The sequence below is a fragment of the Lipotes vexillifer genome, unplaced genomic scaffold (genome assembly GCF_000442215.2).
Source record: "Lipotes vexillifer unplaced genomic scaffold, Lipotes_vexillifer_v1.1 scaffold2059, whole genome shotgun sequence".
Taxonomy (NCBI): Eukaryota; Metazoa; Chordata; class Mammalia; order Artiodactyla; family Lipotidae; genus Lipotes; species Lipotes vexillifer.
This window is the reverse complement of record NW_006797468.1, coordinates 153,452-169,146: the sequence shown is the minus strand read 5'-3', so window position 1 is coordinate 169,146 and position 15,695 is coordinate 153,452. Positions and strand designations below refer to the sequence as shown.

Genomic DNA, 15,695 nt, shown 5'->3' with positions numbered 1-15,695 from the left:
CTGCCTCCTCCCCCCCCGCCCCACAACACCCCGCCCCCCCCCCATGTTTTCTCGTGCGCTCAGCTGTACGAAGCACACCTCACTGACTTCTCGGTCTGGTTTCCTCCATCCCCCACCAGAATGTAAGCCCCGAAGGGCAGGGCGCTCTCCCCTGAAGACCCGCGGCGGGACCAGGGCCGCACAGGCAGGGCAGACGAGGCCCCCTAACAGATCACTACTGGACGTACGGGGGAGGCAGGTCCTCCTGGCGACCCCAACGCGCAGGGTCTCGTCAACTCCCGCCAGCCACTTGCTAATTATACTGGTGCCATATTGCTTTACTGCTGGCTTTACTGTTATTTCATGTGACGAAATGTGATATGTGGCTTTTTAAACATGTCAGTCTTGACTCTTCAGCTATACTATGAGGTTTCCAAGGAGAAAAACCATGCACTGTGCTCATTTTGAGATTACTGCCCCAAGGTAATCTGCAGAATCACATCCATTCACTCAACTAAAAGTTTGTCCAGTGCCTGTCCTGGGTCCGGCATGGAGTTCTGCTCCATGCTGTGCAGGTGAAGTGCTCTCCAAAAAGTCCTGATTGTCTGATACTCAGTGTTTACAGATTTCTGCGGCCAGAGTATTTCCACCATGGCCCGGTGGGACTTCAAGCTGCCAGTGTGAAGCCCCAACCATGGCATTGTGAAGACACAAGCACAGTCAGCCCAGCACTCTACAGTTTGCATGAAATGGGCACCCAACAAAGGTTGAGGAAGTAACAAAAGAGAAATCATCTCATAGTTCAACTCCCTTTTTACTGTAGGGTCCAGGAAGGCAGACCAAGACATTTGGAGGACAGAAAAAATACACCTTCTCCAAATCTAGCAGAGAAAAAGGAAAAGGGAAAAAGAAATGAACTCTCACTTCCATTTAAACTAATAAGGATTTGGTCCTAAGAGTGGAGCTCACAAGTCTGGAGAATTAGATTGCACACGCATATCTGCATATATCATGAGAGATATTTTTATAGCAAGAGAGATGCAAGAAGCATATTCCTCTGTGGGAATCTATTCCTCAAGCCATATGTGCATCCTTATATTTTCTGATTCAGGACTGCTTTGCTAGAGAGTAAGTTTTTCAGAGGCAAACCCTAGACAAGTGTCTAAAGCAGCACAATGAATAAAGTGCACAGTACATACCGTGTGGCATCCTGCAATGTTCTGGGAACACTTCCAGGGCACTCTTCAATCTTTCAGTATCTTGCAAAAGTAACAGCGTTTTCATGTGATCCAGAATGAACACATCTGAGGAGGGCATGCTGTGAGTTTCAAGATATTTAAATAGCTCTCCACTGGTCTCCATGAAGACAGCCGAGTCCGAATCCTTGGAGACACCTAAGCAAAGACAGGGTCACTTAGAAATGTATTTTTACTCTTACAAACTGAAGATAAGCTCTCACCTCCTAAAGAAAGCCTCAAACGGATATTTCTGTTTAGAACGATGTGTTTGAGAGACAATCAGAACAGAACTTTGAGAAGCAAACAACAAAATACAACTGTTGAACCACAGTGGAAAGGTGGTGTCTGTTACGGGCACCGATCTCGTAAAGCAGCTCTGAGTGTTCCATGTACTGGAATCCACACACGGAGCAGGGGAAACACACGAAACCAAGCCCTCCGATGTCAGGCATTCACAAACAGCATGAAGCTGCTGGGCATCTGGGATGCTTCAAGGAAGCCAAGGAGGCTGCCCCAGGAGCACAGCGCTGTCCCCACTGCTGGCCGGTGGCAGGCCTACATCATGCTGAGGCCATTTCTGCACTATCCTGGTTGGTGTTCACGGGATGTCTAGAATCTGTGACTTCACGGTCTTTGCCAACTTTGAAAAACTCCCAGCTGCCACTCTTACACGTCCCTCGTGCCCCAGTCCCTTGGACCCATGTGGCTGTTATGCTCCTTCTGTGTTTTCCATCCTTTCCTCTCCCTCCTTCACTCTGGAGACTTCCTTCAGCCTGCCTTGCAGTTACTAATTCTCTTTTATGCTGAATCTAATCTGCTGTCTGAACTCGTCTTTGAGTCCTTAACTTGTTATTGTATTTCTCAGGTCTAGAATTTCCGTCTGATTATCCTAATAGATTCAAATTATCTGGTGAAAGGCTCGCTTTTCACCTTTTTTCTGCATCTTCTCCCTACTTCTTGGACATCTAGATCATAGCTATTTTAAGTCCCTTGTCTGGTAACATCAGTGTCTCCACCCCGTGGCCTCTTTCTGCTGCTCTTTTCCGCATGGTTTCGGTCGTATGGTCCGGTCTCTTGCTGTGTCTGACACACTCCTTTGAATGAACATGAAAATCGCAGGGCCTCGGCTAACGACATTTTCCTCCAGAGAGGGTCCCCCCTCGCCTCTGCTCAGCAGACAGAGAAGGGGCAGGCGACTGAACTGACCACAGGGTGGCTGCACGTCTGGCTGGCAGTTGTCCACCTGTACCTGAGCGTGTGGCCTGCGTGCTGCGCTGGAGGGTCAGGTTAGCCCTGCCTGCTCGGTCCCTCAGGACGCCACAAAGGCCGCCCTGCCATGTGGAAGAGGTCTGCCTGGTTGCCCTCCTCCCATCCCACAGTTCAGGGCTTGGCCAAGGTTTTGAGTGGGGACAAGCAGAGCTTTGTTCTGGTCTCTGACCCTCCTTTCTTACAGAGCTGGCCGACCCTGGGCCCTCCACTTTCCCCCCCAGACCTGTGAGACCACTGGGGCTCTGCTGGTTTGCCTGCTCTCCAGGGCTGCACTGCCCCTTCCCCTGGACCCTTGCTCAAGCCCCTGTCCAAACTGGCAGACACCTTGGGGGAAGGAGGGCAGCAGCATTCTGGCTCACCCGGCCTGTGCTTCACCTCCTCTGGGATTTGTCACAAGGGCTTTTCCTGAGCAGCTCTTAAAACTCCAAGTACACTTTAAACTTCAGTCTTCCTTGGCAGGAGGGTTGTCTGCCACAAGCTACTCCCTCACGCAGAGAATGGATAATCTACTGAGATCTCTCTGAAGCCTACTTCTGTTCTGCAGTGTATCCACCACGTCCTCCTATTAGTCTCATGTGGATATTCGTTAAGGATGTTTTCAACTTAACACAAACTGTGGATAAACAAACGAAAGAGGAAAAGGGTCAATCTTGGTTAAAATGGACCCGTTAATCATGGTGTTTTTGCATCACTGTTTAAGTCCATCCCTTACCCCTCCAGTTATCACACATAGGCAGTATTTCTCCATCTTGGTCATGCTGGAGGTTCGATGCACTAAGCCCACCACATCCCCTAAATCTCCCAGGACGGATCAGAACGGGGGCAGTTATCCCAGCACCTCTGTTCTTGGCACCGAGCCAGCACCTGCTTCTTCCTGACCCTCAGGGCTGCTGTCTGTTAGGCTCCACACAAAGGTGAGGGATTATCACCCGTCAGAATAAATCCCAGGATAAACTTCAGCTCCTTTATCAGTACAAATAGTGGTCAAATATACTTACTGAAAAATCTCAAATCACTAAGCCACACATTGGGGAGCAAATCAACGTGTGTCCGAGAGAGAGCTGTGCTTCTTTCACTTCTCTACTAGCCAATGAAAATGAGCAAGAATTCATCAAAGTCTCCAACCTGGATTTACCTTTTCTTTAGACATAGAGCTGAGAATAGCACCATATTCTGAAGTTGGATCTTAGAGAAATGAGGATGATGAGACCACCCTCGTTTGGACCCACACCTCTAATGGACTGGCTGTTTCCCCTGGTGAGCCTAGAGCAGGGGGCCAGCCCAGATCTTTGGGTTTTTGCCTCAAAACTAACGACTTATTTTGAATACTGAATATTTTTAATGTTTTGTATTTTAAACATTTAAATATTTTACATTTTGCTTAATTTTCCAAAGAAGTAGATGCCATTATTCAAAAGAACAACAGGAAAAAACATACCATCATAAAAATAAATTTCTTGTGTTGACTTCAAAAAGTTCAGGATACCATCTGCCTTTTCATTCGTACTTTTAACATCTTCCTTCCTGGCGTCTGTGGCTCCTTCCTTCTCGGCATCCGGGACCCCTCCCTCCCCGTCTGTGCCGTCCTCTCCATCACTCACTCTCACGTCGCCCTGCTCACTGCTGGTCTCCTCAGGCTGGTACATGAAGTTGACGCCAGAGACTCCTGTTAGTAAGCCAGCTGCTTTCTTCCTTTTAATTTGCTGTTTCTTTTTCAGTTTCCTTTTTTTATTTTTGCTTATTGGGGGGCCATCTGTGTGCCGTGGCTGCAATTTTTCTTGCAAAATACTCTGCTGTTTCTCTAATTCTGCTTGTTCTACAGGTATGTTATTGGGATTTTTAAATTTTTTCTTTGAATTATGCTTTCTAATTCTTCTTCTCTTTGGTTGAGCCTGAAGATCCTGATCTATAAAAACAAAAATTCAAATGTAACAATTTTCTGTAAAATGGAACCATAACAAACTTACTAGGCTAAATAAATTTTCCATTGGGATCTTGTAATTTTAGTAGAAAAGGAATTTAAAATATTTACTTCAGTGATTCTTAACTTTATACCAACAAAGTACACTGTTAAGGATCCTGGGATTTACCATGAAGTAAATTAATAACCTACTTGTTCTTCCAAAAAAGGTGTATGTATGTGTACGCGTATGTGTGTGTATGTGTATTTATTCAACATTGTTACAATCATGACATATGGTATGATTTTAAGGATGTAAGAGTTGTTGCAGTTTTATCGAGAGTAAAATGTCATGCCTGTGGTCTTGGGGAGAGAAACATGAATTCTCATGTTTTTTAAAATGTCCTTTAGCACCTTCTAAAGAGTTACTTGTGTGTGAGGATGAGAAGCAAACAGTGACGACCTGCCCATCCGAATCAGCAATGGGTCCCACATGAATGAAGATGAAGTCTGGGCTCTTGGCAGGTAAGTGACATGTTCGAGATGTGGCAGTCACTGCCACGCCAACAGACAAGGTCTGGAGTGGACGTGTGGTGGTAAGGCCTGCGGTGGACGTGGGGCCTGAGAGGGACGACCTGCACGCCAATCCTGCCCCGTCCACCCCATCCCCGCACCCTTGTGGCAGTGCATGCTCGGCACATGCTCAGCACATGCCCAGTGCACGCCCAGCACACCCGCTGCTGCCCACACACGCCCACCTGCTCCATCCCAGCCAACCAAGGACGGTGGTGCTGCCATCAACGCTCAGACGCCTCTTCTCAACAACCCTCATTTCTCACAGGTTCTCCTTAGGCCCACCACAGGTTATGGTGAGAAGTCAAACACCACGTGTGAGACTTCTGAGACACTGTGCGTCACTACGTGGAATGAAGATCCCTCTCCCTGTAATTCACACTCTGAGGCTTTGATCTGCCGCTGACGTCAGACAGAAGATGCCGCGTGGTCCTTGCACTGCGCTTCCTGTGATGAGGGGCCTGAGACTCGGAACCCGCTGGTCACACCCTATGACCCGTGGAGGTGGCTTCTTCTCTTGTTCTGGCCTCTGAGTCTATTTATGCAGCCAAACTCCCACCTGCGCATTTAAACAAGCGTCCACCAGCCCCTCCCACCCCCTCGGGCCTGTGTGACACAGAAGGCCCCCTCCCCTGCAGCTTCGTGTCGTCATCAAACCAGACACTGCCTCTGGATACGGGGAGAGTCCTTCCCTGACTCTGGAATGAGAGTCCTCAGTTTTCTCTTGATACAGGTGACAACCAGGAGACCTGGTGCTGCCTGCAACTTGGCATGAAGCCCAAATTACTCCTCATAAAATCACAATGTGACACTGTCATACAGTCCCATAGTTGGTACATTTCCTCTCTCTTCTCAATCACCAGTGGATGATTGAACACAGCATTTTCTTATTTCATTTGAAAGTTGATATTAACTGATTTTAGAGACCTGCTTAGTGTCGCTGACAGACACCTGATTCATGAGTATCTCTGAATAGCTGGCCCTTGAGCTGGTCTTGTAAAATATTAATGTTTGAAAAATGACCACTGCTTATGGAATTTAAAAAATTTTCCAGATTCAGTTAAAAAAAGAAAAAATTACATTTCTCCTCATTGGGGTCTATTCTTGCCTTTATTGATTTGGAAAAAAGTCATCCATAGGATGCTTTATCAAGTCACAGTAAAGCCATCTGGGGACCAGCGTGCAGTCATCTGGGGGCATCCTTACTGTCCACCAAGAGTGGCATCCGGAGAGCTGCTCTCATTTATTCCCCTATATCTCCGTTCTCCAGGCCCTTCCAGCCGAGCCAATTACTGACGTCATCCTCCAGTTCATTTCTCTTTGCAAGTGGTGAGAGCACAGCACGAATGCTGCCCTGTGAGGATGATTATGCTATCAGCCTGCTACTCTAAAAGACTATAAAACAGGAATTTGAGAAGGAGGAGGTGGCAAAAAAGGGTGTAAAACATAAGAGTATCATACTTTTTCATATAAGTGTGTGTGCACACTTCTTAAGAGGAAAACTTAATACACACTGAGATACTGAAGGTCCAGATGCCAGACCTGTGGGGCTAACTGTGGTTTCTGGGTGCTATGACTGTAGGTTGTTTTTTTCATTGTACTTTTCTGATTTCCAACTGTAGGACATTGAGCAGATACTGCTTTCATAATAAGGAAAAATTATTATTTTAAACTTGATGAAATTATGACAACTCAAAACATGGGATGTCACTAAATTCTACTTAAAGGTGAATTTATAATCTTAAATATGTCAGGAAAGAAAAAAGGCTAAAAATCAATCATATAAGTAAGAAAGAAGCTGGAAAATCAACAGCAACTTATACCTGAGGAAAGCAGAAGGAATAACAATCAGAGGAGCACAAAATCAAGGAAGAGAAAAGAAAACCCAACAGAGACACAGCGACCAGCACTGACATGTGAAGAAAGAAAAGATGAACAGTGCAAGACTGGGCGGGACGAGCAGAGGACACATAAACGCCAGCGTGGGGTGAAGGCGTGTGTTAACATACATCCTGTAGGCGTGAAAGGACCAATAAGATGGTTCTGTGAACAACTCTATGCAAATAAACTATATAGTTTGTATGAAATGGAGGATTCTGAGAAAAGTACAACATACCAAACTGGACACATGAAGAAACGGAAAATCTTAATAGTCCTATATCTATTACAATATTGAATCTTTAGTTAAAAATAATCCCACAAAAGAACTTCAGGCCTAGGTGGATTCACCTGACTTCTAAGGAACATTTAAGGAAGAAACAAATGCCCAACATACAAAACATTTCTGGAGAACAGACACAGTGACGGTGACCACACGCTTTGTGAGTACAACACAGTTCTCCTTTCAAAACCTGATGAGGACACTGAAAGACGGGAAGGTTGCAGGCCAACCCCTCTCCTAAACAGCAATACAAAACTTCTAAACAAAATATTAACCGTTTGATTGTAGTGATATAAAGTATTCAATCAATATTAACACCAACAGATCATGAAAACGTGTAGCAAACTAGAAATGTAAGGGAAATGTGAAATGCGATAGAGGGTGAGAAAATCCCGCAGGGACACTGCACGTGGAGCCCTCACCCTGCTGCTTCCCTGCCGGAGGCCCTGGCGATACAACAAGAGGAGGGAAAGTGTCAGACCTCACGGGGACCCCAGCTACAGACGGCACCATTGTGAATCCAGAAGGCCCCCAGGCCCTACAGACAGGCTGCCTGGGAGCCTGCAGACACAGAAGCAGGACGCGAGTGCGGCAAGGAGGACGCTCACCCGCACGGCAACCAGGGTTGCAAGATAACGCCAGCGAGCGCCAACCTTGGCAGAGAGCACCAACCGCAAGGACCCCACCGGGAACTGGAACTGCAGCCCTAGAGCAGCAGGGAGCCTCGCTGTCCCTGGGCCTCCCCGTAACGAGGGCTCCGCAGAGGCCGAGGCAGGGGCGCCCATGCTGCCCTGGGGTCAGCAGACGTGGCACCCGAGTCTCCACCTCAGCTCATGCTCCTACGTCACTCCCAGGTCTCACGGTCCCGGAGGTGGGGGAGTCCTTCTGCTTCCGGACAGCACGGCACCGTCCGGGATGCTCACCACGGGCTCGTGCAGGAGGCAGTGGCTGGGGACATCCGGCTCCCGGGGCCAGAGGTCACACGGCCACCCTGCTCTTTCCTCGTCTTGTTCATGGTAACTGACAGGACTAATTACTTGATCTGAAGAAATACTCATCACTCAATGCCCTTTTGACGCTATGTATTTGTTGCTTGAGTCTCTCGTTTTCTCACAGATGAGGGACAGCGGTTACTACAGGAGGACTTCACCATCCTAATTGTGTGCTAGCCGACATGGGCTCACATCTACCTCGGCAGCCGGTGCTTAGAGGCCTTTTCCCCAAAGGAGACATCTTCGTGTCTGTTTCCTAAGTACAACATCTTGATGCGACTTAGTGTGGAGAATATCCAGTTAACTCACACAGACACGGTTCAACATTTCTTTTGAAAAACAGTAATGCATGTTAATACCTAGATATGATATGTAGGCATTACAATTGATACAAAGATCTGTTTATTTTCTTCTTTTAACATTTCCAGCATAACCTATAGATCACTGGGCAATGGCTACACATAATTGAACATAATTTTTTTTTAACATCTTTATGGGAGTATAATTGCTTTACAATGTTGTGTTAGTTTCTGTTGTATAACAAAGTGAATCAGCTATACGTATACATATATTCCCATATCTCTTACCTCTTGCGTCTCCCTCCCACCCTCCCTATCCCACCCTTCTAGGTGGACACAAAGCACCGAGCTGATCTCCCTGTGCTATGCGGCTGCTTCCCACTAGCTATCTATTTTACATTTGGTAGTGTATATATGTCCATGCCACTCTCTCACTTCGTCCCAGCTTCCCCTTCCCCCTCCCCGTGTCCTCAAGTCCATTCTCTACGTCTGGGCCTTTATTCCTGTCCTGCCCCTAGGTTCATCAGAACCATTTATTTTTTTAGATTCCACATATATGTGTTAGCATACGGTATTTGTTTTTCTCTTTCTGACTTGCTTCACTCCGTATGACAGACTCTAGGTCCATCCACCTCACTACAAATAACTCAATTTCATTTCTTTTTATGGCTGAGCAATAATCCATTGTATATATGTGCCACATCTTCTTTATCCATTAATCTGTCAATGGACACTTAGGTTGCTTCCATGTCCTGGCTATAGTATATAGAGCTGCAATGAACATTGTGGTACATGACTCTTTTTGAATTATGGTTTTCTCAGGGTATGTGCCCAGGAGTGGGATTGCTGGGTTGTTATGTATAGTTCTGTTTTTAGTTTTTTAAAGAACCTCCATACTGTTCTCCACAGTAGCTGTGTCAATTTACATTCCCACCAACAGTGCAAAAAGGTTCCCTTTTCTCCACACCCTCTCCAGCATTTATTGTTTGTAGATTTTTTGATGATGGCTATTCTGACTGGTGTGAGGTGATACCTCATTGTAGTTTTGATTTGCATTTCTCTAATAACTAGTGATGTTGAGCCAGCTTTTCATGTGTTTGTCAGCAATCTGCATGTCTTCTTTGGAGAAATGCCTATTTAGGTCTTCTGCCCATTTTTGGATTGGGTTGTTTGTTTTTCTGATATTGAGCTGCATGAGCTACTTGTATATTTTGGAGATTAATTCCTTCTCAGTTGCTTTTAAAAAGAACGTAGCTGTTTGGCTGGGTTACACGCAGAACTCCGAGTAATGTAACATAATTTATAAAGATATGGAAAAATGATAAATTTGACCCTTTATAACATTTTCTACCCTAAACATACCAGACCTTTTCATGATTCTTCATTCTCTGTCTAAAATTAAATCGTTCCTCTTGCTTATGAGCCAACCTTTTCTTACCAGTTCAAATCTCAGGTGCTTTATAAGACTTCCCAAGGTTAGCTTCTCCATCCTCTGTGTTCCTATAGCGCTTGGTCTCTATCGCTAATAACACTTAGTACTGAATGACAAAGTCTGTTACTGACTTTATTCCACTCCCTAACCTCTAAGCTCTACAGCAGTAAGGGCTGTGTTATCGTCACGGTTGTTCCTCCAATGTCTGACACACAAGGTTCAAACAAATAGCTCGTTATATCAGATCCAGCCACGGTGCAGAAAGAGATGGTACAATCAGGGGACAGAACCCATGTGCTCTGGAAGTCAAGAGCAAAAGCTGCTTATTTATCGTTTCCACAAATATGAATCAACTGTCCTTTGGAGACTGAAGTATGGCTACACGTGGTGCGTTTAAATCTGCTGATCATCAGAGTTACTCCTCGGTATTCATACAACCAGAAAGGACTCTCATAGTCAGGCTTTCTCTCTCCCAGTCAGATAGATTAGGGTGAACTTAGGTAGGAAGTCTGGGTCTCTTGACTTTTTACTAACGGGGAGTTCCTTGGGCTGTCAATGAGTTAATCCAAGTCTCACACACAGCCAATGGCTTCTACGGCCGAGGACAAAGCAGGGAGCAGGGTGTAAGGTCACTTTCACAAGGTCAGCCTCTGGATACAGAGGAGATCCATCACTCTGGCTCTACCATGACCAATTGCTACTTCACACCAGATGCTTTTGTTGCAAGTACTTTCCTGTTTGGCTCTGATTACCTTGAGATTAAGAATCTGACTGGCTGTGAAAATGCAATGGAATTTACATTCAGAATTCGCAAGATTCTTATGCTACCTCATTATTTTAGGATACAGATGGTGTCAAATCCTAAGAGTCACTGCCAAGACTGATGTCAAGGAGCTTACCACTTATGTTTTCTTCTAGGAGTTTTATGGTTTCAGTTCTTACATTCAGGTCTTAAATTTATTTTGAGTTAGTTTTTGTGTATGGTGTGAGACAGGGTTCTAGTTTCATTCTTTTGCATGTGGCTGTCCAGTTTTCCCAACACCATTTATTGAAGAAAGTGTCCTTTCCCCATTGCACAGTCTTGGCTCCTTTGTTGTAAATTAATTGATCATATATGTGTGGGTTTATTTCTGGGCTCTCTATTCTGTTCCATTGGTCTATGTGTATGTTTTTATGCCAATATCACACTGTTCTAATTACTGCAGCTTTGTAATATAGTTTGAGGTCAGAAAGCATGTTACCTCTAGCTTTGTTCTTCTTTCTCAAGATTGCTTTGGCTACTCAGGGTCTTTTGTGGTTCCATACAAATTTTAAGATTATTTGTTCCATTTCTGTGAGAAATTCCCTTGAAATTTTGATAGGGATTGCACTGAATCTGTAGATTGCTTTGGGTAGTATGGACATTTTAACAATAATAATTCTTCCAATCTACAAGCATGAAATATCTTTCCATTTATTTACATTTGTCATTGTCAATTTCCTTCATCAACATCTTATAGTTTTCATGTATAGATCTTTCACCTCCATTAAATTTATTCCTACCTAGGAATTTTATTCTTTTTGATGCAATTGTAAATTGGGCTGTTTTCCTAATTTCTGATAGTTCATTTTTAGTGTAAAGAAATGAAACTGATCTTTGTAAACTGATTTTGTACCCTGCAACTTGACTGAATTCATTTGTTCATTCTAACAGTTTTTTTTTTTTGGTGGAGTCTTTAGGGTTTTTAATATATAAAACCATGTCATCTGCAAATAGACTCAGTTTTACTTCTCCCTTCCTGATTTAGAGGCCTTTCATTTCTTTTTCTTGCCTAATTGCTCTGGCTAGGACTTCCAATACTACGCTGAATAAAGTGCCAAGAGTGGACATCTTCATCTTAAATAATTTCCCACCTTCTTTTCTCAGTATCTCTATGGAATGTCTATTAGTTGAAGAAATATTAATCAATAAATTTTATTAGTTGAAGAAATATTAATCAATATCCAAAGAAGTATTCATAATCTGTTCTATTATTGTAATGCATTCACTTAACAATAAGCTAAGGTGGTGTACGGGTTTACCAAGATGTAAATATTTCTCTAATCCAAGTTTCTTATGAATATGTGGCAACAATGGTTTGGAAATTAAGTAAATACTTTAAGAAAATAAATGGTAATCCGAACAAATGTGGGTTTTCTTTTTTTATAAAGACAGGTTAAAGAGCTGTGCAGACTCCACTGGTAAATTATTTCAAAATTAATATTCTGACCCACATAGTCCTTGGTCAGTCATACATCTAAAGATATGCTAGCTCACTCCACTGTGACTGAGAGGAATCCAGGGTATCAGGTGTGTGTGCCAATAAGATGCCAAAGAAACAAAAACATGAGTGTACAAAATAGTTCTAGTCTTCCAGAAACAATCTAGGCCTTTTTAGGTGCTCTAAGAATGCATGAACTCTCTTCCGTGTCTAGCCTTTTATGTCACCTTGTTGACAGTGCATGGCAGAGGCAGCTGGTCTAAGTGAGGGTTCTCGACTCACTGAGAGAAAAGAGTGGTTCAGAATGACACCACCTCTACTGTCCTTCAGATGCCCCCAAGTAACCTGTGAGAAAGGAAAGGCTTTCACACAATTGCATGTCTTAAGTCTCATTTCAATAAATCACCGGGACAAGAATGAAAGCCTGCTAACTCTGAGTCTGGCTTTGCTGCGCCCTTGAGAGAACATGTGTATGGAACGTGGCGCCAGTCAGAGAATCTCTGCTGAGAGCCTGCCTAGGACTCTACCATGACTCCGGTGGCCTCTGGTGAAAACTGCACCTTATTAATCAAACAAGCTAGAGTGCCTGCTGTGCTCTGCACCTAGGAAGCTCAGAGAAATCACGCATCAGGGTTTCTTCAGCCCAAATAGAGCCAGTGAGATCTAAAGATGGATCTGCCTTAGAACTGCGGCCTAAAGCTGTCAAAACTCATTGAAAGGATGGTTGACTCACAAGGAAGCCACATTAGAACTGTGCATTTAGCTCATGCTTCCAAAAGTTAACATGAAGTTAATAACTATTTCAACCAGAGCTTGCTATTAGAATACTAATCATAATAGCTTTCCATCAAAATGACTTGATCTTAATGACTTTGCAGACTGATCTGAACACAAAAACCATGTCAATACAGTCAACCACTTGTGATTATACGAGTGATTATACGAGTAGAGAGGACTGCTCCTTATTTGCAGGCTGTTTTTATAAATAATTACGCAACTTGGTTCATCAAATATTGACTGAAGACTTAACACCAGCAGGCGCCAATGCCTCAGGGAATTAAGAGCTGGCAGCGCTCACGTTTGCACAAGCTTTGCACAAACCCAATCTAATTGGCACAGCAAGCGTGTGGTGTGCTAGTGCAGGATTATTACCCCATCAGGTGGCCAAGGAAACTGAGGCTCAGGGAAGTAAGGAAGACGGCACCCACAGTCAACAGTGGGGCTGCAAACCCAGGGCCCTTCACTCTCACTCTGCCACCTGCCAGGTCGGAGCTCCATTCCCCAGGGGCTGGAGGTGAGGATGCAAGGCAAGAAAGTTACAGAAATAACCAGATACTGGATGGAAGGCAAAGGGAGGGGGCACTTCTGTGTCATGGTGGGGGGCGGGGTCAGGGAGGCCAAGAGAGGATGTGCGGAGGGAAGGATGTGGGCGGAGGAGAGGTCCCCACGCGGGAGGGACTGAGCAGCGGGCAGAGGCTAGAAGGAAGCCGGAGCCTTACCCGACCCGATCCCGCCCGGCTGGCTGGAGGGGGGAGCAGATCAGCAAAGGGGGTGACAGCAAGTGTGGCAGGTCTTAGACGGACACAGGCGACAAGTGTGAGGTCAGCGAACAGGAGCCCACGCACCGACCAGCACAGAGCTGGGCCCCAGCAGGACCGACTGGCAAGAACGTGAATGCAAGGAGCAGACGGGAACCCCTGGGCTACTTCAGCAGGCAGGGGCGGGCCACAGGAGGAGATGCAGAGCGACGGGACGAGCCTGAATGAGCCCTGACAGAGGCAGAGGGGCTCAGTGTCCCAAACTGACTCCCCGCCCCGCCAGTGCCCCACTGCACCCTCTGATGAGAGCCAGACAGACGGGGGGGTCTTGCTTCCCGTTATAAACAGCATTGGAGGGGGCAGCTGTAAGCGAGAAAGTCACCGAAGAGGCGGGGCCACGAGGACCCTGAGAGTGAGACACCGCGGTGACGGTGACGCGCCGGGGAATTGCGCCACAGACCTTAGCGAAGGAATTAAAACCAAAGGCAAGTCAGATTTCATAGGAAATCTGGAAAAGGAAGACATCTGCAGAGGAAGATCCAAAACAAGATCCCAGCAAGGAAAAACAGGGAAACAGCCCAGACAGCAAGCCGTGGGGAGTGTGTAAGAAAGACACCCGGAAGGGCTTCCCTGGTGGCGCAGTGGTTGGGAGTCTGCCTGCCAATGCAGGGGACACGGGTTTGTGCCCCGGTCCGGGAAGATCCCATATGCCACGGAGCGGCTGGGCCCATGAGCCCTGGCTGCGGAGCCTGCGCGTCCGGAGCCTGTGCTCCGCAACGGGAGAGGCCACAGCAGGGAGAGGCCCGTGTACCGCAAACAAAAAAAAACAAACAACAAAAAAGAAAGACACCCGGAGGGACAGGGGCACCTCTCAGTCACTGAAACCACAGATCCAAAAACAGATGCCAGATTGCTGGCACCCAGCAAGCAATGAACATAACTGTTACAACAACTAAAGTAATGTATAACATCATAGATATGTTGTACTCAGTTATAAAAAGGCAGGTATCTTCAATAGACATAAGTTCTGGAAAAGGCACGAAGAGAGGAAGCAGCTCCGGGTGTGTGCGATTATTAAATGCCTCAGGTGTCGAGTGCACTTTGTTGCAGGGACGCAGCCCAGGGAAGAGGAAAGCAGACGACCAGCTGGCAGCAAGGGAAGTGACCAGGCGTCTGACCAGGCTTCCCCTGTGTTCTCACAAGGAGAACAAGGACATTGGGAAGAGCTGACACACAACTCTGACAGTGCAGCGGGACCAGCCCGCAGTGCATCCCTGGACTGTGGAGCCGGCCAGTATTCTCAGGTCCAGGGTGGTGCCTGGGTCAGAGCACCCCGAGACGGTGCTGAGTCTCGAGCCCACAGCCCTGGAGGCCCTGGGACGGGGAGGGGGATGGGGACGGGGACGGGAGGAAGTGACTTCAAGGAGTGAATTCTGGCCTAACTGTGCCCTCTCAGAGCGGCAGCTGTAGGAGCAAAGGGCAGAGCGTGGAGGAGGCCGGGCACCCTCACAGGTGGCGTGGGGCTGTGGCAGCAGAAGGAGAAGAAAGCCGTGCATTTCAGACTCTGCCCAGGTGTTCACTTTCTAGGGCGTGGGAGCCCTCCTGGTGTGACGTTTACCAGGGGAGCCCAGCACATGCAGGTCGGGGAACTCTGTGGAGGTGGCTCCTGAAACGCAGAGATGACCTAATTACAGAGTCTCAGCCCTCATCCAACTTGGCTGTCTGCAAAAAGTTCATAAAGTATGTTATGATAGCCAAAGAAAAAAAAACCAAACAGTGGTGCCATCATGAAATCCAGAGATCAATACTGGAAAAGGTCACAAAGAAATGTAAATAGTTATATAAGACATTAATAACGGATTGATGTACAGATCGGTAAACGTGGGAATCACTCATTCACGACTAAGAAGCTCTTCTGCAAAAAGAAGAAAGAAACCAGATGGGTTGGGTTTCTCCGACCCAGGTGCAGTGCCCCCTCCGTGGGCGCCCTGTGATTCCTGGAATGGCCCTTCAGCTCCGCGCGGCTCTGCAATGCCCATGTGGCCCCAGGGAAGGTGCAGATGAGGGCAGGGAT

At 46.3% G+C, this 15,695-nt stretch overlaps 1 protein-coding gene across 1 annotated transcript in view; it reads right to left on the bottom strand.

The window, feature by feature from the left end:
* The window catches only part of ERICH1 (glutamate rich 1), a 45,767-nt gene that overhangs the window by 2,729 nt on the left and 27,343 nt on the right, over positions 1–15,695 (bottom strand). The window contains exons 5-6 of the mRNA XM_007469542.1: positions 3,925–4,392; positions 1,179–1,373 (exon numbers count right to left, since the gene is read on the bottom strand). Coding sequence (XP_007469604.1) covers positions 1,179–1,373; positions 3,925–4,392 — 663 coding nt within the window. The remainder of the gene's footprint in view (positions 1–1,178; positions 1,374–3,924; positions 4,393–15,695) is intronic.